Source organism: Gilbertella persicaria (genome assembly GCF_025201335.1).
Source record: "Gilbertella persicaria strain CBS 190.32 chromosome Unknown B0P05scaffold_19, whole genome shotgun sequence".
Classification (NCBI taxonomy): domain Eukaryota; kingdom Fungi; phylum Mucoromycota; class Mucoromycetes; order Mucorales; family Choanephoraceae; genus Gilbertella; species Gilbertella persicaria.
This window is the reverse complement of record NW_026251980.1, coordinates 456,334-479,865: the sequence shown is the minus strand read 5'-3', so window position 1 is coordinate 479,865 and position 23,532 is coordinate 456,334. Positions and strand designations below refer to the sequence as shown.

General features: G+C 35.5%; 8 protein-coding genes across 8 annotated transcripts; 3 read left to right on the top strand and 5 right to left on the bottom strand.

Moving 5' to 3' along the window:
* Positions 1–9,954: 9,954 nt before the first annotated feature.
* Positions 9,955–10,566, bottom strand: B0P05DRAFT_491100 (uncharacterized protein; the record flags this gene model as incomplete). Its single annotated transcript, XM_051575319.1, has 1 exon — positions 9,955–10,566. A coding segment is annotated over exon 1 (594 nt), but the record flags the coding sequence as incomplete, so codon positions are not given.
* A 668-nt stretch (positions 10,567–11,234) lies between these two features.
* B0P05DRAFT_541703 (uncharacterized protein) lies at positions 11,235–12,458 on the bottom strand. Its single transcript, XM_051578217.1, has 6 exons — positions 12,199–12,458; positions 12,050–12,139; positions 11,975–12,004; positions 11,723–11,924; positions 11,542–11,678; positions 11,235–11,489 (listed from the first exon to the last, which is right to left on the bottom strand). The coding sequence occupies exons 1-6, from the start codon at positions 12,379–12,381 to the stop codon at positions 11,322–11,324; spliced, it is 810 nt and encodes a 269-aa protein (XP_051435146.1). The 5' UTR covers positions 12,382–12,458; the 3' UTR covers positions 11,235–11,321.
* B0P05DRAFT_541702 (rab-GTPase-TBC domain-containing protein) lies at positions 12,453–14,862 on the bottom strand. The gene is made up of 5 exons (XM_051578216.1): positions 14,567–14,862; positions 14,384–14,491; positions 14,264–14,335; positions 12,896–14,215; positions 12,453–12,841 (listed from the first exon to the last, which is right to left on the bottom strand). Exons 2-5 carry the CDS (start codon positions 14,418–14,420, stop codon positions 12,471–12,473), a joined length of 1,800 nt encoding a protein of 599 aa, XP_051435145.1. The 5' UTR covers positions 14,421–14,491; positions 14,567–14,862; the 3' UTR covers positions 12,453–12,470.
* Positions 14,863–15,369: 507 nt separating this feature from the next.
* Positions 15,370–16,234, top strand: B0P05DRAFT_541692 (thioredoxin-like protein). Its single transcript, XM_051578215.1, has 7 exons — positions 15,370–15,470; positions 15,513–15,648; positions 15,692–15,709; positions 15,761–15,818; positions 15,878–15,946; positions 15,995–16,022; positions 16,077–16,234. The coding sequence occupies exons 1-7, from the start codon at positions 15,393–15,395 to the stop codon at positions 16,179–16,181; spliced, it is 492 nt and encodes a 163-aa protein (XP_051435144.1). The 5' UTR covers positions 15,370–15,392; the 3' UTR covers positions 16,182–16,234.
* Positions 16,192–17,649, bottom strand: B0P05DRAFT_469954 (major facilitator superfamily domain-containing protein; the record flags this gene model as incomplete). The annotated part of the gene is made up of 5 exons (XM_051574526.1): positions 16,192–16,594; positions 16,643–16,736; positions 16,787–17,198; positions 17,252–17,466; positions 17,565–17,649. The coding sequence occupies 5 exons, from the start codon at positions 17,647–17,649 to the stop codon at positions 16,192–16,194; spliced, it is 1,209 nt and encodes a 402-aa protein (XP_051435143.1).
* A 2,091-nt stretch (positions 17,650–19,740) lies between these two features.
* Positions 19,741–21,761, top strand: B0P05DRAFT_596778 (uncharacterized protein; the record flags this gene model as incomplete). Its single annotated transcript, XM_051583136.1, has 3 exons — positions 19,741–20,014; positions 20,130–21,399; positions 21,454–21,761. The coding sequence occupies 3 exons, from the start codon at positions 19,741–19,743 to the stop codon at positions 21,665–21,667; spliced, it is 1,758 nt and encodes a 585-aa protein (XP_051435142.1). The 3' UTR covers positions 21,668–21,761.
* A 346-nt stretch (positions 21,762–22,107) lies between these two features.
* B0P05DRAFT_444669 (uncharacterized protein) lies at positions 22,108–22,363 on the top strand (the record flags this gene model as incomplete). The annotated part of the gene is made up of 2 exons (XM_051573787.1): positions 22,108–22,134; positions 22,181–22,363. Coding segments are annotated over 2 exons (210 nt in total), but the record flags the coding sequence as incomplete, so codon positions are not given.
* Positions 22,364–22,530: 167 nt separating this feature from the next.
* On the bottom strand, positions 22,531–23,326 carry B0P05DRAFT_469789 (triose-phosphate transporter family-domain-containing protein; the record flags this gene model as incomplete). Its single annotated transcript, XM_051574511.1, has 3 exons — positions 22,531–22,669; positions 22,723–22,870; positions 22,915–23,326. 3 exons carry the CDS (start codon positions 23,324–23,326, stop codon positions 22,531–22,533), a joined length of 699 nt encoding a protein of 232 aa, XP_051435140.1.
* Between the last annotated feature and the right edge of the window lie 206 nt (positions 23,327–23,532).

Below are 23,532 nucleotides of genomic sequence, written 5' to 3'. Positions count from 1 at the left end.
CAATCAGATACATTGCTCATACATTGATGCAGATCTTTGGAGACTATGGATTTCCTCGTATCCTACAATCCGACAATGGCAGAGCATACCATAACTTGTTACTTGAATCTATTTCGAAAAAGCTCGACATTGATCGAAGGTACTCCACTCCCTACCATCCTAGAGGAAATGGAAGTGCTGAATCCAGTGTAAAAATTGTTGAAAACACACTGAGAAAGATGTGTCAATCGAATAGCAAAGACTGGGATTACTACTTACCAGTAGTCCAGCTTTCTATCAACAACGCTATCAAGAATAAGACGTTGAGTTCACCCTTCTCATTGATGTTTGCACGCAGAGTCGGCTTACCTAAAAATTATGAAGAAAAGAACAAATATCCACTTCCTAGAGATATGATGACGCGTGATGATCTTGAGCAGCGCATTGATCACATGGAGAAGATTGTCTTTCCCGCTATCTTTGAAAGAACTCAAAAGATAAATGAGGAATATAATAAGAGGTTCAATACAAAGAACATACTTGTTGATATTGAACCCGGAACACATGTTATGGTAAGACTGCAAAAGAGACCGAGTAAACTGTCTCCATTATATGAAGGCCCCTATACTGTTGTAAGAAGAAACAAAGGTGGCTCATATGAATTAAAAGACGAGCAAAATGAATTATTGCATCGTAATTATACACCATCAGAACTGAAGATTGTGACCATTGACGAATCAACCATTGAAGAAGAATACTTTGAAGTAGAAGATATTCGTGATCATCGTGGCAAGCCAGGAAGACGAGAGTACTTGGTTAAATGGACTGGTTTTGGTGAAAGAGCTAACACTTGGGAGCCTGCATCTAGTTTCCAAGATCCTACAATCATCAATCGCTACTGGGATAAAGTTGAAAAACTAAAAAGATTAGAGCATGAACGCATTGAATCAAAATCAAGCGATAGATCTGCATCTAACAAAGAGAATAAGAATGGTGTACTACACAAGACAGGAACAAAGAGAAGAAACCATCCTACTAGACAAAGTAGAGAGGAATTATCCACAAATGGAAGAGCTAGCAAAAGAATTAAATGCTAAGTGACATGAAAGAGAAGAAGACTATTTTCCTTTTGAAGAACACAAATTGCATAGACTCTAAACCATTTTTATGTCAAGTAAAGTTATATCAAGCCTAGATGTTCACATTGTAAGAAGCCGTTTACAACTATCAAAGATGAGTTGACTCTGGAGGAGGGTAATGTTGTGAACATATATGAACTCATATGCATAGATCAATAAATGATGATCATGGCAAAAGACCAGATCACATCTATGGCAATTGCAATGGATCTATAGTCACTGACATTCACTCATTCTACTAGAAGTACTACATCATCCTCATAGTCAGAGATTATGAACCTAGTGACTCTGTTATTATTAATGGCCCTCATAAAGTGACAGTTAGAGCTGACAAATACATTAGCATTGGCATTTGACAAATATGTAATAGTTTATTCAAGTTCAGGTCAGATCATGTACTATTGGCTGAGCTAACAACTTCCTCTAAAGGCATTTCTCTTAATTACTCCTGATCTAACAAATCAATCCGTAGTCAAGAAGCTAACCCAAAACAATATTTTGACCGAGAAGAAAAAGTATAAATACCTTGACATTTTATAGCAATTGAAGGACAACATTTTTCTTGGAGAAATAAAAACCTATACAAGTTCTAACGGACTTTCTCGGTGTTCTTACCTTTTCTCTTATTGAATATCTACTCTCTCTTCATCTCACAACACAAATGACTGAGTCTCTATTATCATAGACTACTTTAAATTAATTAAATAATATAAATTATGGACTTCGGTTATACGTCTTGATCTATTAAAAGATACTTTGTCTTATTCAGTACAAGAGGTTCTTTTATGTCTATTCCTGATGTAAATTGATTATGATATATTTTTAGTATATAATTGAAGACTTATTTAATGTCAGATCATCATATGCATATAGATTCTATATGTTCACAACAGTATTCGTCAAGAAACAAGGATCAATCAACACGAAGTATATAATTACTTCCTTCTTTATTTGATTTAGAATACATATTTTAGTATGAATAGAAAAGATATAAATACTGTGTTGTTGATAGATGTAAGTTCTTCATCTTAAGACTTACTTTATCAAAACACAGGTAATATAAAAATATAAAAATAATAAAAGATCTTAAGACTTACTTTATCAAAACACAGACGTCACTGCCTTCTAGAATATTTTCCCAGTAATATCATTGGCTAGAAAATATTCTATCGTCACCTGACCTGTACTATTGAACACAAACCTTAAGAAAATATCAATTTGACAGATTTGTCATGTGTGCATGTTTGTTTTGGTTCGCTTCTTCGTTCTCTTTCGCGGTTTTTCTGGTGATTCTATTATGTTAACAAATCTTCAAATTGGAATGGTACATGTCTCTGATGTTCCTTAAAGTACATACAAAGTTTGGTGAGATTTGGTCTAGGTCTGATGGTACAATGGTGTTCCAAAGATTTCAGCCAATGGTTCTGTCTTTTGTCAGACCCAATCAGATTCGAGTCAAAACCACTGATCGGTGTGTCAATTGTTGGGTCTGGGTCTCAATTGTTGTACTTTTTTTTGGTTCCTTATTTGTCCTACTTCTTCCGTATTTTGTTTCATGATATTTTGCTGTGATTTAATTGTGTATTTTATTTTATTTTATTTTGTTTATTGTATTTGACAGTTCATCTCAGTTTGAATCTGTTGAATTTTATAATTTAATTGTATTAATTGTTCTCCTGTTTGACATTTCAAACGTGATTGCTTTTGGGCAAGTTTGATCTGTTCTAGATTAATGACAAGCAATTGTCTTTGTAGAAATTTATTCTAAAGAAAGTATAAAAGCTTAAAGAACTTTAGAAGGAATAAAAAATATCAAGAAATTAATCTTAATAATCGAAAATTTTTTTATAAATTTTCTTTTACATATATCTTCATTGTCTTTTGAAGGAACTGTGCCTAAGGTTATAATCTCTCTATTTGTGTCTATCTCTCTATAATTACAATAGTCTTTACAGTCTTCTGTTGTTAATTATTGGTTTATCTCTTTTATTTGTTGGTCTCGTCGTTCAAGGTAAACACAAAGGGAAAGAGAGGGAGTTGTCAGATTTGACGTATGTTTATTTTGGTTGTGTCGCTTTTGGGTACTTTATTTTTCTGATTTTCTCAAGAGACTGCTATTTAAGATAAGTAATGGTGTATATGTTCTGTTGGTTGGTTTGCTGGCTGTCGTTTGGTATTTGTTTGGTCGATATCCCTTAAGAATTGGTCGAGTTACAGTTGTTACAAGTTTGGTCCAATGGTAGTTCAAGATCTTCGGGCGAATCAGATTGCTTGTTGTGTTGGTGAGTTTTCGAAGAGTTTGGCGCAGGGTGTCTGTAGCAATGCTGGATGAATTTGTTTTTCCGCTCTATTGTGTTCTTTATTCATTTCATATTTTCTTTATACTCAATGGGTTATGCCATACAATTGTACTGTATGTGTTAGTTCCATTTCGTATTCTTTGTTTGACACTTATTTTTGTTTTGTTTTGATAGTCAATTGACTTTCTACTTTTTATATTTTCTTTATATTTTTATTATTATTATTATTATTTTATTTCGTTTGGTATTTTCCTGTCTCTGATGTTAGCTATTTTGGTTTCTGTACTCAGTAGCGGACTTGTCAAGAATGGTACAAGATCAAGAAATTCCATTCGAATTATTGTTGAAATCACTAGGTGCATTGGTACTATTGGTGTTGTTGAAATTGTCTTATTTAAATCTCATTTGTAAAAAGGTTAAAAAGGAAGTGATTTACTTCAAATAAACTACATCGAATCTTTTTCTTTCTGTTATATATTTTTATAACAACTTATTTTACTACCTTCAAATTCTGTCTTTGAAGCTTACTAGTACCTAAATCTTAAATCTATTCTTATTCCTCTTTGTTGTAATTGATAGTCTTTACAGTCTTCTATCTCCCTTTGTCTTATTTGGTTCTACATATATTTCTAGTCAAAGGTAAACATACAGGAGGGATAAAGCGTTGTCAGATTTGTGTCGATTTGATATTTTACTTAGGTTTGTGTTCTTATAGTCAAGTCACGAAACAATAGACGTTTCTTAGCCAATAGATTCACTGGGAAATATTCTGGAAATAACGTGACGTCACAGAAAGGAACTGTGTATTGATACAGTAAGTATAAGATATTTATTTATAATAAATGTAATGTTACCTGTGTATTGATACAGTAAGTATAAGATGAAGAACTTACAAGTATCAATAACACAGTATTTATATGTTTTCTAATTGTACTAAAATATATAAACTATAACATATGGAGAAGGAAGTAATTAAATACTTAAAGCTGATTGATGTTTCTGTCTTGACGAATCTAAAGTGTGCTTGGCTTTTCTAATGCGAATCAAGTTGAGGCGGACTTTCTTTCTTCTTTTGTTCAGTATTTGTGGTTTAAATCTTCGTTTGTTCGGATTATAGTTTGTTGGAAGGTTATATTCAACTTCAATTGGTTGCTTCTTACTGGAATCACTATTTTCTGTGACAATTGTGTCGTGGAAACGAAGAAAGAAGATAGAAAGCAACCAATAGAAGTGGAGTATAACTTGCCAGCCAAGTACAACCCAAATAAGAGAAGGTTCAAGCCGCAAACGTCAAACAACCGAAAGAAAAAGAAAGTTCGCTTGAACCTAATCCTTGGAAGGCAGTTACAATATCATCGCTTACATCAGACTCGTCATCGATGATACTTTACCTTACAGACTTAGATCATATATTTAGTTTAAATAGAAAAGTATAAATACTGTGCTATTGATAACTGTAAGTACTTTATCTTATACTTACTCTATCAATACACAGACGTCATTGCCTTCTGGAATATTTTCCCAGTAATATTATTGGCTAGAAAATATTCTATTGTTACGTGACCCGTATTATTGACCACAGAGCTCAAGAAAATATCAACTTGACAATTGTGTCGTAACAAAAAAAAGATTCAAGCCAACTCAAAAACCAAGGCGGTCACGTGACATCTCGAAGGTACAAGAAGGTTCTGGAAAGTAAAATGCTAGAAGGTTCTAGACAGCAAGTCACTTGATTACTAATCTCCGATTAGTAATCATGGTTCCGGAACCTTCCACAACTTTCTTATTTTCTTTATAGAATTATCCATAGTACTTGGTAGAAAAGTATAAATATAAGTTATCATCGTTATTCAATAAAGGAATCAATTAATTATCTCTTCACTCTTAATTAGTATTACTTAAATACTATTAGTTGTTATAATATCAAGACGACAACTGGTAGCATCAGACGTAATTCTTTAAGCAAGTTAAAGGTTATCGCAAGGTTCTTTACTAGGTCATACTAGGGTTTTTTCTCTTCTACAAGGTCTATATTGTAGGTTATTTCTAAAGGTCTTATCTAGGTTATTTCTATTGGTTTCTTCTGGTTTTTTCGTCTGGTTTTTCTCTGGTTTTCAAGATGAATACAGATACTCAGATGGGTAATGCTGCAGGTCTATATGCAGTAGGTATGGCTCCCAAGCTCCGTGAGCCGGAAGTGTTCAAGGGCGAGAGAAATGCCCTGGTGGTCGATAGTTGGATCAACTCAATGGACTTGTATTTTCAGCTGGTTAAGGTGACCCATGGTCAAGACCAGTTGTTGTACGCCTTGTCTTTATTGAGGGGAGATGCCCAACTCTGGTTTTCTCAGTTGAAGATGTATGAAACAGAACATCTTCCTCAAGACTGGTCTGATTTGAAGGTACTTCTACGTAAGGAATTCATCCCCATCAATGCGGTAATCCAGGCACGTGACAAGCTGGCTTCTTTGGCTCAAACAGGTTCTGTGTCTGGTTATATCAATGAGTTCAGGAGGCTTAAGTTACAGATTCCTGACTTATCTCAAGGTGATGCTCTGGATCGTTTTGTTTGTGGTCTTAGTAAGGTCATTCGTGTTGCAGTGCGTTCTCGATTCCCAACAACTCTTTCTGAGGCTGAATCTTCGGCTTTAGCCATAGAGGCAGCTTCAAAGGAGGAGGAAGGTTTCGCTGTACCTCAGCAACAAACGGCTCAGCCTAAGGTCAATTATAACCCAATGGAACTGGACTCCTTGCGTGAAATGGTTAATGCTTTGACAGGACAAGTACGCCAAAGTGGTTCTGGTTATCGTCGTAGCTCTCCAAGTGGTTATCGTCGTAGTTCTCCAAGTGGTTATCGTGGTCGTAACGGTAATGGTGCTCTTCGCTGTTTCGCTTGTGGTGGTATCGGTCACATGAAGCGTGAATGCCCGACCTTTCTGAACAGGTCTCAAGGCAAGGTCAGTGTTGTGAGATGAAGAGAGAGTAGATATTCAATAAGAGAAAAGGTAAGAACACCGAGAAAGTCCGTTAGAACTTGTATAGGTTTTTATTTCTCCAAGAAAAATGTTATCTTTCAATTGCTATAAAATGTCAAGGTATTTATACTTTTTCTTCTCGGTCAAAATATTGTTTTGGGTTAGCTTCTTGACTACGAATTGATTTGTTAGATCAGGAGCAATTAAGAGAAATGCCTTTAGAGGAAGTTGTCAGCTCAGCCAATAGTACATGATCTGACCTGAACTTGAATAAACTATTACATATTTGTTAAATGCCAATGCTAATGTATTTGTCAGCTCTAACTGTCACTTTATAAGGGCCATTAATAATAACAGAGTCAATAGGTTTATAGTCTCTGTCTATGAGGATGATGTAGTACTTCTAGTGGAATGAGTGAATGTCAGTGACTATAGATCCATTGCAATTGCCATAGATGTGATCTGGTTTTTTGCCATGATCATCATGTATTGATCTATGCATATGAATTCATATATGTTCACAACAGTCAGCAATGGTAGTTATTTAAAAGACTAAGCGTGCTTGAGGGGAAGGGAGATCAGGCACGCTCTCAAGAAAGTTCCCTTAACAGTATTGGTGATTGTTGTGAACATATAGAATCTATATGCATATGATGATCTGACATTAAATAAGTCTTCATTTACATACTAAAAATATATCATAATCAATTTACATCAGAAATAGACATAAAAGAACCTCTTGTACTAAATAAGACAATGTATCTTTTAATAGATCAAGACGTATAACCGAAATCCATAATTTACATTATTTAATTAATTTAAAGTAGTCTATGATAATAGAGACTCAGTCATTTGCATGAACTCTACGACTACTTACTCCGACATCTCTTCATGTATAAATACCTAGAGAATGAAGAGCTAGAAAATATATATATATTTTTGGATAATAAACCTATACAAGTTCTAATCGACTTCTTTGTTTTTATCTTCTCTCTTACCTCACAACAGTGATAATACAAGAAATACTGTTCCAACTGGTGATCTCTTAGGATTGGATGATAATGAACTTGCGGAACTGGAAACTGATGGCACATACTTGTATAATCTTAATAAAAATACTGATTTACCATTGTATGATTTTGGTCTCCGTTCCAATGTGTTTGACAAACCTCGCCCAATTAAGGTCCTGTTGGACACAGGTGCAAGTGCAAATTATATTTCATCCAAGGCGGTTACTCCCGGTATGACAAGAATACCTCTTAGGTCTAGTCACAATGTGGAAACGGCTAACGGTCAACTATCTACTATCAGTGAGAAAGTGGAATTCCAACTGGTTGCAGGTGATGTCATACAACAGGTGCAGGCATATATTTCTGACACTAAATTTGACTTAATCTTAGGTCAACACTGGTTTAAGAGATATAAGCCTGTCCCTGATTGGTCCTGTGGTCATTGGAAACTGACTGCTGGTGGTGGATTGGTTGAGGCTACATTGGTTCCAAGTAATCTCTCGGCTTCTGGTGGTCAAGACGGTCTGGTTGCGGTGATTTCAAAGAAGCAAGTGCAGCGCAGTTTGAAGCGTGGTGAAGTAGAAGAGCTTTACCTGGTACATCTTCGGGGTGCAGAAGACTTGGCAATTACTCAGCAAGTTGGCACTGGTTTGGAAAATGGGTTGGATATGGCTGTCAAGCAGTTGTTGGACAAGTACAAGGATGTCTTCAGAGGCAAGTTGCCTCCAGAGTTACCTCTACTTCGTGACGTTGAACACGTCATCGAAACTGGAGATGCTCAGCCGGTACGTCGCCCTCCGTTCAAAATGATTCCATTGGAACTGGATGAATTACAGCATCAATTAAAGGATCTCTTGGACAAGGGCTTTATCCAACCTAGCTCGTCTCCATGGGGTGCTCCGGTGTTATTCGTGCGCAAGAAAGGTGGCTCTCTTCGTATGTGTATTGACTATCGTATGACTAACTCCTTATGTACTAAGCGGTTAAACACTCCTCTGCCTCGTATTGATGAGTGCTTAGAGCATCTTAGTGGGGCAAAGTACTTTAGTCAATTGGATCTCACTAGTGGTTACTGTCACGAACGGAGCCCCAAATGATACTTACAAAAATTGATCCAAAAAGAATGATAATTTATTTTTGCAAGAAAAGATAAACAAAATATCTGACAAAGGAAGAAGGAACGAGATACAAATTATTACAGTATTTATACTGTTGTATACACAGCATTATTCATCCCTTCTTACACTAGTTATGCCTTAAAAGAGCAAGTATTAATATCATGTATAAATATATCTTTCAATCACAGTTTTATCCGCAGCTTCGATGGATGTCTTCTATCTTAGTTTAAACATGTTTGTTGTGAGATGAAGAGAGAGTAGATATTCAATAAGAGAAAAGGTAAGAACACAGAGAAAGTCCGTTAGAACTTGTATAGGTTTTTATTTCTCCAAGAAAATGTTATCTTTCAATTGCTATAAAATGTCAAGGTATTTATACTTTTTCTTCTTGGTCAAAATATTGTTTTGGGTTAGCTTCTTGACTACGAATTGATTTGTTAGATCAGGAGCAATTAAGAGAAATGCCTTTAGAGGAAGTTGTCAGCTCAGCCAATAGTACATGATCTGACCTGAACTTGAATAAGCTATTACATATTTGTCAAATGCCAATGCCAATGTATTTGTCAGCTCTAACTGTCACTTTATGAGGGCCATTAATAATAACAGAGTCACTAGGTTCATAATCTCTGACTATGAGGATGATGTAGTACTTCTAGTAGAATGAGTGAATGTCAGTGACTATAGATCCATTGCAATTGCCATAGATGCGATCTGGTCTTTTGCCATGATCATCATTTATTGATCTACACATACGAATTCATATATGTTCACAACAGTATTTTCTGAATGCTGGATGTACCGTTATGTGTAGAAAGGCATCCGCAAGATCTATAGAGGTCATATAATCGTTTGGTTTGATCAAAAGAGATACCTCCTTTAATGTCTCCATTTTGAAGTGCGGTGGTGAGACATATCGATTTAAGGCTTTGAGGTGGAAGACTGGCCTCAGGCCTTTGTCCTTCTTGGGTATTACAAAGATTGAGCTGTAGTAGCCTGGTGTTGCTGGGTTCACTGGTTCTATTGCTGCTTTCTGTTGAAGTTCTTGAATTGTCTGATCTAGGAGTTGTTCTTGCTGAGGTGTTGACGGTTTTGTTGATTTTGGAATTGTAGTGAGTGGCGGAGGTGTGTGGAATGGTATTTTGTACCCGTTTTTTATTATGCTGTTGAGCCAGAAACTGTTTGAAAGCTGGGTCCACTCTAAATAGTACTGGCTTAGCCTGCCCCCTACTGGTTGTTGTTGTTGTTCTTGTCGTGAGAGCGGCTGTTGCTGTACTGTTGTTTGTTGAATGATTTCTGAGGTGCTGTTGATTTTGTTGAATAGTGGTGGTTGTAGTTGCTGTAATTGGGCTTGTGTTGAACAGAGGCCGTTGGGCTGGGCTGAAGTTGGGAACGCCGAACCAACGACTGTGTTTCGACACGGTTTCCAGAAAAAGACTTCTTGTTGAACTTTTGAGCTGCTTGCAAGGCCTTTGCTGTACTGAATTGATTGTTTATTAAGTTATGAAACTTGTCTTGTGCCATAATATAGTCTGTATTGTTTGCAGCAGATAATCTAAAATTTGGATTGATTGCCTTGAGTGCAATGTTTTTTCTAGAGTCTGTCAAATCGTAATTAGCATGCAAAACTAAATGTCTAATATCATTGATGATTTGCAAATATCTGTGAACGTTTGGATTGTCAATTTCAGAACTAATCTCATGTGCCAAGATATCCAAAGGCCTGAATATTGCTGAAGTAACATATTGATGGTGCTTGAGCATTTTGTCTTCCCTTGTTTGATCATAACTCATTCTGGCATATGCTTCAGGAATGGTAGCGGGTGGTTGATAATTGACTCCTTGGATGGCAGGATATCTTTCAATCAATTGTTTACGTTGGTTGTCCGACATTCCTGGACCTGAAAATAAATTACATTCCAATCTCAATAGTTGCGATAATTCTTGAGAAGGATTCCAATCATAATGGGGTCGTGTCTCAAAAGAATGTACTTGTTGTTGGGTGTTGAAAAATGGGTCTTCAGCTTCCATGTCTTGTTCCTGTTGATTTTGTTATTGCTGTTGTTGATTCTGGAGTTCTTGATTTTGCATGATTTGCTCAATCATTGCTTGTTGTGCAGCCATTTGCTGTTGTAAGGCTGTTAAAATATCACTGTTTGGTACTGCCATTTGAATATGATTAATGATGTTTCGGAATTTACTATGAAAAGCGAGCGATAAAAAGAAGATCAAAGAGCAAATAATATCACTTTCACATATTTATACTTAATTTCAATTTGACTTATATATTTTACTTATACATATTTATCGAATAAAACTAAGAAGATCACAGCAATTTATATTTACTGTTCTATGTTCGAAGGTCTCAATACATTCTTGAGAGAAATTTATTTCGACCTTGAATATCTAAAAAAAATAGTAAGGCTCACGTGACTATGTAAGTTATTGCTTTTCTACACGAATTTTTTGCCGAACTACCTTTGCAGACACACTTTTTATATGCATGAAAAATTACAATCTTCCTAGCTTAAAGAAACTGTATCCCTCTTATTTTTCATTCTTGGCTCTGACTCTCTATCAATGCTGCTATATTGTCATATCTAGAATAATAAAGATGAAATTCACTGAACTGGAAGTTTTGTTTTCTTTAAATCAACGCGCCTATGTCTCCTTTTCTCTTGTCTGATCTGTGATTCAGTAAAATGTTAATTATTGACTTAAAAGAATACCAAGAAAGATTTATTTGAATAGCTATTGTTAGTATTGCAGTAAAAGAATTTTATTGTCTCGACTTTGCATATATATCATAGTTGTTGCTTCGTTCTTCTTGCACCGAAAATAGCAGTGCCCACACGAACATTATTTGAACCCTCCAGCAAAGCTTCCTTATAGTCGCCAGACATACCAAAACTGGCTTCAAATACTTCAAGCTGTAATTTCAATTTAATGTCTTGCTTTAATTCGATTATTTTCTATTGGAGGACACGTAAGCTTTTGATTAAACAAATTGAGCCTATATTTTACCTTAAAATCAGGGTTGTTGGCTGCATCACGATCTTTCATGCCAATTGTCATCAAACCATACAACTCAAGAGCCGGACAATTCTCTTTAATATGCTGGCAGACATCCAATGCCTCGCTAGGCTCTACACCACTTTTTGCTAATGGTGATGACATTTAGAACAATAAACAAACAATGTCTTACCTTCTTCTCCGCTTGTGTTGACTTGAACATAAACTTTGAGCTTATCTTGACGTTCAACTGCTAAACAGGCTTTGTTTAGCGCATCTGCTTTTTTTGCACTGTCAATTGTTTCAACAATAAACAGGTTTGGAATGGATGCTACTATTTTACATTTGTTAGATTGAAGATGACCAATAAAATGCCAGTCAATTGAAGAAGGCAACTATTGATATGTCTCTGTAAGTTCATACTATGAAATTGTTTCACACCTACTTGTTTGCTTTTTTCAGCTAATTCTTGAACCTAAATACAATTAATACACAATAGTATGCACAATGGGTTTATTACATAATTTTCACCAAAATGTGTCTGCCCAGTCTTGGTTGCATAAGCAATATCTTCAACAGGCATGTACTTACTGACAGCTACAAGACGAGCCTGTTGTGTGTGTATGTGTGCGACTTTAGTAAGTGTATACTTGTATAAATGGAACTCACATTGCTTTGGCCTTTGAGGTCTTCAACTGTTTGTCGAACGTAGTTCAAGTTTTCAATGACCTCGAGTTCTCTTTCTGAAGAAGCAAGTGTTGCCATAGTCTTTTGAATAGCGATTGATGGTCGTAAAGTGTAAAATAGCTTGAGATTTCTTGTTGCAAAAGTATTTAAACGCGTCAAGAACATGTAGAAACAAAAAATAAAAAACCTCGGGAAGAGAATCCCCGCAACCAATAATAAGAATAAAAAAAAAGCAATTGACATAAAAATACAGTTTATTCAAAAGAGTCTCCACCGCCTACTTTAATGTTCATATTGGAGCCCTTTTTAGTTAGCTTTCCACCAAAACCTTTGAATCCTCCACCTATACTATGGCCACTCACTTGAAGATTTTTAATGCCATCTTCAAAAGGTAAGCCAGATGTTGTTGCATCTTCCGTTCCAGCCTTTCTTGCATAGCGCTTAATATCTGTCTTGCTCAGATTAATGCGAAAGGCAGTGTCTAACAGTGCAGTTGGCTCGAGATATTTATGAGGAATATGTAAGAGAAAGGCCAAGAGTTCAGAGTTAGTAGGACATGAATTAAGCAAATAATCTTTGCAAAGTTCCATTATAGCCAAACTAACACGATAGAATACTTTAATGCCTAAAAAAAACCGAAAGTGTGATTAGCATATATTGAAAAGCACATATAGCCTACCTTCAAAGTAAAATGCGTCCCAGACACGCAATACAGATTCCCAGGGTAAAGTCATAGTAAATGCTGTTAAAAACCATTGTGCAATGTACATGATAGGCAGCACATCATTGCTCTCCAAATGTTGTGCTAATTTAGGATTATGATCTCTTAGTAGTTGCCCAATGATATAAGCATCAATACGCAGTTGAGACAATGTGGGCGTAAAATAACCATTCATGTATCGATCAATTGTGGCCACTAACAACCAAAATGAATCTTCTACAGTCATATGCATAAGCATCAGTCCTGCTAATCGACCCATGCCTTGACAGTACTCTAGTTGGGTATTGTATTGTGCATAAGCTCTTAAGAGGCAGCTTAAGTCTTTTTGGCCTTGACCATGTTGATCCATGAATTGTGTATGATCAGGATAGCATCGAGCAATGTCACGTTCAATTACATCGTAAATCTTTATCTTTGGTTTCTGGACAAGTTCGTTAAACATGTTTGATTTACGGTAGTCATTGCTGCCTGCCAAGAATTGCCATACGCGAGAGCGAACTGAGGCTGGAATGCCATTTCTAACCAGTTTCTTGAATTTGGCATCTTTTTTGACTGTACCAGCGTCTAATTTGCTGACAATCGACAGCCACTTTAATTCATTTTCTCGGTATTCTCTCATTGATTTGGCAGACATGTTGGATCGACTAAGTCTTGCTTGACTTTTATTAACCACAAAGCCATATTCGTCCACAATCATGTCTTTATCCAAAGATGTTGATTTTGGGGAATTATCATCACTTATTGTTGTTGATGACAGTGGTGGTGGTGTAGGTGATTTAGGTAATGGTGTAGATCTAGGTGAAGGTTTATAGGACTCTTCATCTGAATAGTCGATATTAAATGCTGAGGTATCATAGGGGTCATATTGCTTAATGTCACTACCAAAATTGTCTTCTGAATAAGATGGGGATGAGGATGAGATATGCGATTGTTGTTGCAGTTGATGATGAAGTGAACCTATGCTTTCGAAACTTGGTTTTCCTGTTGCACGGTAATGCTGTTGTGAATGAAGATCTGAGCCTGAAGAGTATGATTGTAAAGAGTCTCTAAAGGTCAAATGCTGTTGATGAAGGTAATGGTCTGTACCATAACTACTACTTGAGTTTCTGTATTGCGAATTATCCGTAGTGAAGTCCAAGTCTGCGTCTAAAGACTCGAGTACACGGGGATCCAGTTCAACAAAATGTACATTTTCTGCATTAAAACTGCCAATGACACCTTCACAATATCCCATATAAATATCATCTTCTATATGCTTCAGAACAATAATACGCTCGCCTAAGGGGCTATATAAGGATCTGTGGTTTCACACAATCTATTGCTTACCTTGCAAATACATCAATTCTTCAGAGGAAGTTGCTAGTACGTCAGCTTTTGACACACAGGCCCCTAGACCACCTAATATATATATATATGAGTCATTTTGTTTTTTTTCTTTATTTATACCTCTTTCAGCAAAAGCTTTGAGTTCAGATAGACTCATATTGTCTATATTGATAGAGGCATTCTCGATTGCTTCGGAAGGATCCTTTAACAGCTTTGCAATCCTTTCATGTAAGTCCTCCAAGTTGGTTGAAGTGTGCCTTGTGACTTTAGGGTCCATAAAAACCTGTATTTATTTATTCTTAGCACTTTATATTAGAAGAAGAAAAAAGGAAGGACAGTGTATACAAGGAGAAAGAAAGAAAGGGGGGAAGAGAAGTGACAAAAATGGAAGAACAAGTACCCAACAACTTCCATATTGAGCATGCTCTGAATGAAATAGTAAAGTCACCTTCTAAATTATGAACACACATATACATATATACAATAAAGTATCTGTTTGTGCCTAAATTTACTTTTCTCAACATATGCCATTGTGTATATTTCTTGACAGTATGGACAATAAGTAACAGATGTTTAGATCTTTTTACATACACTTGCTGTGCACTCAATTTGCTGAAAATGAATCACTGATTCACCGAAACTTATTTTATACAGATTGAGCTAATGAAGTAATGACTTCCTGATTAGTAAAAAAAAAAAAAAAAAAAAAGCCGTCTTGAAGTGTTTAAGCGCCTACAATCGCTCAGTTGACATGAATTTTAACAGACATCATTCTCTCCTCTAACTCATCGAAAGTTCTATTTATTATAGTGTTTCTTATTATTTCTGCATTTGGGACTTCCTAATACTTGCATTCACTACTCCAATGGATGCAATGAATTCGATAATTTAACTCCAAGACATGTCTGTCAAAGGCTTTTCAAACATGGCCTTATATCCTATTCAATTCTGTGCTGATGTAAATATTTATTTCTATGAAATAGAATATATATATATATATATCTTTCAAAATGAAACATAGTTTTAAAACGATAGCTTTGGCAGATCAACAAATCAAGTGAGACGAAACATAAACCCCGCCAACTGATCAATTAATGCGTTTTTTTCTCTCTCTTTTGTTATAGTCATCATGTCTTCTTCATTATACAACTTAACTGTCAAGACACTCAAAAATACAGACTGGGAACTGGGCTCTCTTAAGGGAAAAGTAAGCTTGACAGCTTTTGATAATAACTAACTCCCAATCGAGGTCGTTCTCTTTGTTAATGTCGCGTCCAAATGTGGATTTACTCGACAATATGCAGGTTTACAAGAACTCTATAATAAATATAAGGGTCAAGGCTTTGAGATTGTAGGAGCGCCTTGTAATCAATTTATGGGACAAGGTATGTTTTCTAACATGTATATAAAGTACTCATTTTATCACAGAGCCCGGGAATTCTGATGGTATATAGCCATTTATTTGATAAATGTGTAAATAACAAAAGAATTCTATAGAAATTCAAAACTTTTGTAAATTGACTTATGATGTAGACTTTCCTCTTCTTGCTAAGCTGTAACGTCTTTTAAAAAATATCATGCTTATTTAATAACCCTTTTTTTCCCTTAAAATAGTGATGTAAATGGTCCCAATGAAGCCCCACTTTACAAATTTTTAAAGAACTCTCAACCTGGTATTTTTGGGTATATATGTTTATAATGAGAATCGCATGTATACTTATACTATCATAGTTTGACTCGAATCAAATGGAATTTTGAAGTAAAAAAAAAAACACTCATTTTCTTGGAATGATACTCATATTTATTTTGATAGAAATTCTTGGTAGACAAAGAAGGCAATGTTGTTCAGCGTTACTCTTCCTTGATTGAACCATCAGCTATTGCTGGTGACATTGAAAAGTTATTACAACAAAAGTGACATTGTTTTATTAAACTTTGACAAAAGGATTTCTATTGATCCTAAACTTGACAATCAAAAGAATAAAACCACCAATCAAATAAGACAGACCTGCAAACATCTTGTATGAAAAATAAGGAGAAGCAGTGGTAGCTGCTTCAATAGCACTAGAGATGTTGCTTCCAAACACAGTAATCGAATTGAACAACAGCAACAGAGACAGACCTGAAGGGAACTTTTCCATACCCAGCAGACTGGCCGAAATAGGCGACATCAATGCGAAATAAGAGCCACAAGAGAGACCAAATACTGCACTAAAAGCCATCAACGAACCATAAGAAAAGGCAAAGGTCCAGATAAGCAAGCAGCTAATGGCTGCCAAAAATGTAAAAAAGATATTTGAGTTCAATCGGCCAAATCGATCTGCTAAGAAACTAATAAAAAAAGTGAGAGATCTGAGATAAGCAGAAGAAGTTATTTACCCTGCTATTAAACGGCCAATAAAATTCAATGCAGAAATAACGGCAACAAGTGCAGATCCCTGAGAATCTGACATACCTAGATAAGTAGCATAGGCTAGAAAAAAAAGTTAAATCGATTGTTTTGAGAATGTTTTCTCTAGTTACATGGTACAAAAAAGAATGGAATGAAATAACCAAGTAAAGCAATATCTGATCCAATACTGAAGATAAGAAAGTTCACATCTTTTAATACGCTGAACTGCAATACATCTGAAAGCTTCTTTTTTTCTCTTTTTCGTGGAATTCTTTCCCTAACAAAGATGCAAGCGATGATGTCGCAAACCATACATATGAAACCCAAGATGCGATAAGTCCAGCCGGGACCCAAATTACGGTTGATGGGTGTGACAATAAAAGGCAAAATAAGGCCGCCCATTCCTGATCCACCCGCAACTATACCCAAAGCTATACCTCTGTTTTTCGTGAACCATTGAGGTGTGACAGACATGACTGTAACATACATACAGGATGCACCAATACCAAACAAGATACCTTGCGTGAGATAAAGATGCCAAATCTGATTTCAAATGTCAATCTTCTTTTGCTTTTTTTTCTTCCCTTTTTACTTACCTTATAAGCAAATCCTGCCATTTCCAAAGCAATAGTGATAAACAATGTTCCCATGATCATAATAGGTCTAAGTCCATAACGAGCGACAAGAATTTGAACAAGAGGACTTGATGCATTAATAAAAATCAAGGCTAAAGAACCAACAAAACTGAGGTTAACCTGTGCTTGCGGGTCATTCTCAAACAAATTTTGATGAAAATAGTCTTGCATAACACCTAAATCAAATGTAAGTTCTATCTGTTTACTTGTCCATAAAAACTTTACCCCTATCAGGATATTAGTAAACAACAATTAAATCGAGTAAATTGCCTACCAACTAGAAACAATACCAAAGCTAGTGACTTGTACACAAAAAGCACCAAGAACAACAAGCCATCCATATCCACCATCATGGTCATCATGGATGGTTGGTAATTGGATATCGTTTTCTTCATGTTTCTCAGGTAATTGATCTGTCAATTGTTAGTACAAACCAATTACTTGCATCACACTTTACCAGATTTAGCAGTTCTTTCAGAACTGGCATATGAAGCTTCTTCCTTAACTTGAGCGACTTCTTTAGGTGAAGTGATTGTCAACTCTGTAGCTAAGTTTTCATCAACATATGCCATGCCTTGTTGAAAACTATCTTTTCTCTGTTGCGTGAAATTTGCGGCCAAGTTAATGTTTAGATGAAAAAGGAAAAAGATCGAACTTTTCTCTTTTTTCCAGGGAAAAATAAATGTAGATCAAAAAAAGAAAAAGAAAAACAAAAAGGTGCGCTTTCTTTTTATACTTGTGGATTATTAATCCAGAATCTAAAAACTTTATTCATTCGTGGGATACCAGAATCTTTGTTCCGTAAGGGTCAGCTTTACGCCGATATATGTCACAAGGACAGTCACTGATCTATCTGTATACCATTACCAGATCAGAGTAACGTTTTCTGTAAATATATCACATATAGTGTACTTCATGGTAACAGGTGAATTAGTGACTGTGTATGTATTCAATGCCTTTTTGATCTAATATTTTCATAGAAGTGTATTCCTGTTCATGCTCGCTACTAGAACGTGCGATCAAACCGTGAATACGTTATAAACCTTGTACAGTTCATTTTTTTACCTTGTTTTTACATGTCCTTCAAACCATGCCTTGAATTGACATCTCTTGTTCAAAATTAGCAGTTGACGCATATCATCATGACTTTAAAAACTTAAACATTTTTTTTTGTAGTTTCTTTTTATTATTCACACCTTTTTGTTATCTCAAATAGCACTCTGAGGAAAACCTGTTGAACAAATGTTCAGCTTGCATAACCAAACTTAATTTTATGCCTGTTGGAGAAAGCTCTCTCTCTCTTCTTATTTAATTGCTTTGTTTTTCTATACATATAATATAGTTTGTTACTTTAGTATACCGTATAGTTTGTATAAGCTTTTCTCGGTGGATATGGCTGTATTTGTATTTAGCAATAGAGTCGGAATGAGTCAAACCGTATTACTAGATCCAGATGATCACTTGATCTAGGTACGATCATAACAATAACAATTGAAAACCCCTTCCCCGGTTTTTGTGTATATATGGTCAAAAAAGCTATTGGTAATATTGAATTCTGAAAAACAGCAAAAAACATACATGTTTTTGTGTGCAACTTGTTTACACAATCATGCAAATTAGTCTATTCTTTCAAGGAACGAAATTGCATATTTGATTTCAGCAATAAAGCACTATGAATAACAAGAACAAAATTTTTCGTTTGCTTTAATGTAGCTAAAAATATGTTGTTTAAAGATCCAACCTATCTATTTGCAATTGGTTACAGAGGTCTTTCATTGCGCTTATGTTTTCTGGGACTATTTTTTCGACACATGCTTTCCTTTGGGTTATTATACCTTCTGTATATACAGTATTTTTACTTTAAATTCAGACGATGTTAGTTTTTTCTAGACGAATCAAAATTAACCTTTAGACTTTTAGCTTACCTTTTTTGGACAAAACAAAAAAGGAAATTAGACAAAATGGAAAAGGAAATTAAAAATTACTTCTTCCTTCAAATAACGATGCAGGATGATTATAAGCAGAGGTGAACACAAAAATTTGGATACACGTCAAATCATACTTTTAGTTACTCAGGCTGGTTTTTTTGTTGAGCAAAGTATGTTTATATTTTTCAGGTACTGGACAAAAGCTAGAGTTATATTCAATTATTATAAAATACGCACAATTAAATAGACATATATATGTAGGGCCTCAAATAGAGATAATACATCAGTGATTGAAACCCTAAATAAAAAGATAAAAAGCTGTCAGCTGTACTCTTTCTTCTTTTTTTTTCCCTTATGGAACCTCCTCTAAAGATAACTACAGTTAAAAGTTCTATTACTGGCATTGAGTGGAAAACGAGATACATTCCAAGTCTCAAATCTCTTGTACTTAGAGTACATACTCTCGTAACACATACTTATGCACTTTTGAAGTATATTTCTACGCAAGAACTTAAAAACAACATGAATTTTGCTTTACAGGACCTTGACAATGTTGATTTCTTCAGAGAAGTCTTTATTTCACTACTTAATAGCTATAAACCGGATAAAGCAAAACGAAAAAAAAAAGCAAGAAGTTACAAGGAGCTTATCAATAAGCATCGATATACCTATTGCCAACTCGCCTCTTATGTTCTAATCAAACTGAAATATGCGCAACAAATAGGAAGCTATGAAACTACGAAAATCCACACTGCATACATGAATGGCGTCGCTCTTCATTTCGGGAACAGATTGCGTATGTTTTTGAACCTATTATTAAAGAAGCAGGAAAGAATTGGCGCTTTGAAAAGTGAAATGAAAAAGAAAAATTGCACAGAAAGCGGAAATCTCTGCTGCGGTCAAAACCATAGCAAGACAGTACACCAAAGTAAAAATGAACATCTCTCTGAGGAACATCATTGAATTGCCAGCGCATCTTTTTAACTCACAAGAAGTCGGCATCCTTCAACAGTTTTTTGATTGCTACACTTCTGACACTCACTTCAAGAAGAATTCTATTTATTATGATTGTAAAGCGGACCCATCGAAGCATTTGAAGGCATTTTATTATCTGACGCGATGTTCTGAATCTCTCTACAATAAGTCGTTCAACTGCTTTCCTCTGAGAAGAACATTCATACCTAGTTATATGACTATAGAAACATATATCGTAAACACTCAAACTTTAAGAAACTCTGTCATTAGCCACTTAGACAAAGAAGTAATCTGGGGAGCCGTACTGAACATGAAATCCAAAGCTATGAAGCCTCAAGAAGACAATAAACAAATGAAGTTTAGAGGTACTATTCACACAGATGGTATTGCCGTATCCATTTTGAAGCAGACCTATGACAGCAAGAAGAAAGGTTCTGGAGGCGGCATGCGAAATGATAAGAAGATAGAAGAAGACATTGCTTACATAGAAAGTCTGTCGCAAGAAAAACTTCAAGAAAAACTTCAAGAAAGAACTTGCAAAAATAATTGTGTCTTGATTGACCCTAGACGGCGTGATATGTTGTTCTGTATGCACGAAAGCAGTACCGTTGAAAAGAAAAGAACTTACCGCTATACGAGAAATCAAAGGAACATTGAAACAAAAACAAGAAAGTTAATGAAACTTTGTGAAAGACTGAAATCAGAGGCCGTAAGCAATGCAGAAGCAATTCTTTCACATTTAAAGTCATCCATAGTCATAAAAGATCAATACGTAGAATATATAAGACAGAAAGCTACCGTGACTCAAGTTCTTCAGGAATACTACTCGAATGAAGACTTGCCTTTAGAAGAACGTAATACTAATACGTTACCATTTCGAAAGCTAAAACTATCAAGCTACATTAATCGACAGCAATCTGACAAACGTCTTTGTAAGAATATCAGAAAACATTTTGGCAACGATGCTGTTATTGTTATTGGCAACTGGTCTGCGGGGAATGTCAAGTTCCATGAACCGATTAGAGGAGTTGGCATGAGAAGAATGCTTCAAAAAGAAGGTTTTCTGGTACACCTGATTGATGAATTCAAAACATCCAGTATATGCCCGGTATGTAAAGGTGATGTAGGAACTTTCAAAGAAGTCGTGAATCCAAGGCCCTTTGGAAGGGAAAAATATCCAACCGTAAAACGTCATGGTCTTTTAAGGTATGAAACTTTTAATTATGCTTAGTTTATCGATAACATTTGTATGTCATCTAGGTGTAAAAATGTACAATGCTTGAAAGAAGGTCGTCGTCTTTGGAACAGGGACTTACTCGCCACCCTCAACTTTTGTGAGATTCTCTTTAGTTTACGTGCCACGGTGCAAACACCAAAAGACAACAAAAAAGACAAAGACCTCCTTCTATTGAGTACGACAGTAGAAAAAGACAATAACAAATCCGAAGTAGTCATCGCTGCTTTCAATCCATGATACAGGGTGAGTTCATTATTTTAATTTTATTTTTCACTTCATCTGAAAACTAATTTCCATTTCGTCTAACTTCCTTTTTCGTTTTGTCCAAAAAGGTAAGCTAAAAGTCTAAAGGCTAATTTTGATTCGTCTAGAGAAAACTAACATCATCTGATTTTAAAGTGAAAATACTGTAGCCTAGGTGTTACTTTTAAATAGAAATGTATAAAAATAGCCTCATCTGTCTGCCAAGTGCTTCTAAAAAAAAGTGCCTCTATTCTATGAAAAGAAAGTAACGCCAAATAGCCTTCATTGGTACATTGTTATTCTCTTCGCGCAAAAATGACGATATAATAAAAGCTTGACAATGCCACATGTGACACGAATCGACACAGCCAAGAAACGGAAGGCTATAAAAATCATGCTCTTTCCTTTGCTTTTTTCTATTATATCCGATTACTATGGGTTGTTGCGTTTCTCATTGCAAAGTGAGTATATTTGTTAAGCAAGGACTATGCTGATGCTATTTGACAGGTCAAAACAGTGGAAGTCATTTTAGATGAAAATGGTGTCGCTCGATGTGTAGCCGAAGGAAAAGGCACTCATTTTGTCCATACATGGCCCGATAAAAGAACAACATTACAAAGAAAACCCTATACCAAGCCATCAGAAATATCTCACCTTTCACGACCACAATCTGCTTATTATCCAGCAAAAAAACCAACACTAGGGTTTCCTTCCAATGAACGAAAGATATATCCAAGTACTAATATCGTTAACCGGGAAAAAGAACTGGATCAATTGGATTCAAAATCACTGTATATATAAACCCTCTTCTTTTGTATTGTATAAACACGAATATGTACATAACCATCATGTTTATTTTAATCTCTAAGATTTCTTGTTGTTGATGCTGAATTAGTTGAATGCATGGGAATCATTTGGTATTGAGATGTGTCTGTGTTGTCCTTTGATAGTTTGTAGTAATTGTAAGCAATAATACCAACAATTGAAACAAGCAGACTAGAGAAAAAAATAAATAAATAAAAAGCATATAATTGAGTCGATTGTCTTACCCTAACAGATTTTTGGGTGTCAATACATCACCATAAATCATAACAGAAAGCATAATGACCACAATTTCTTTACTGATGCCTGCCACACTTAGAGTCACTGTATTTGTGTTCTTGATTAAATATAGCTCTGCTAATGTCATTGCAAAGGCTATTCGATAGAGTGAATGTGTAGTCTTTATGAATTCAACCTACCTAAGAAACCACCAATAGACATCAATCCTAAGGACTCAATCACATGAGAAATGGTATCGAAATGCTTTGAGTGTTGAAATTGTCCTAATGGATGCTCAAACATCAAGCTCAAGGTCAACATAGTCACAAACATTACTGGACTAAGATAATATAATGTGGCTATTGGGTTGCTGATACCAATGTTTTCATGTTGCAATAGTAGTTGTGTCATACTCCAGCGCAAGCCAGATACAATAGAAGCAGTCAGCACAAGCGAGAATCCCAAAGCATCAAACTTGGTCTCTCCTTCTACAGTCAAAATGACACCTGCTACCATAACAACAATAATGGCAATCAACAATAACCGAGGCTTCTCAAAGCCAAATAAAAAAGAAAACAATAAAACCCAAATAGGCGTACTTGATTTAACCATAGTATAAAATGAGAGTGTGATATATACAAGCGATGCATTGGAGCAACATATTTCTACAGCAGCAGCAACACCACAAGGGACCTGTGATGGCATCAGCGATGGAGTATTTTTAACCACCTACTTACCACTTTAAATAAATAATCATGCAATGACATCTTAGTGTTATTTCTCCAGCGTGTGCCTCCTAGCCACATCATAAGTGTAGT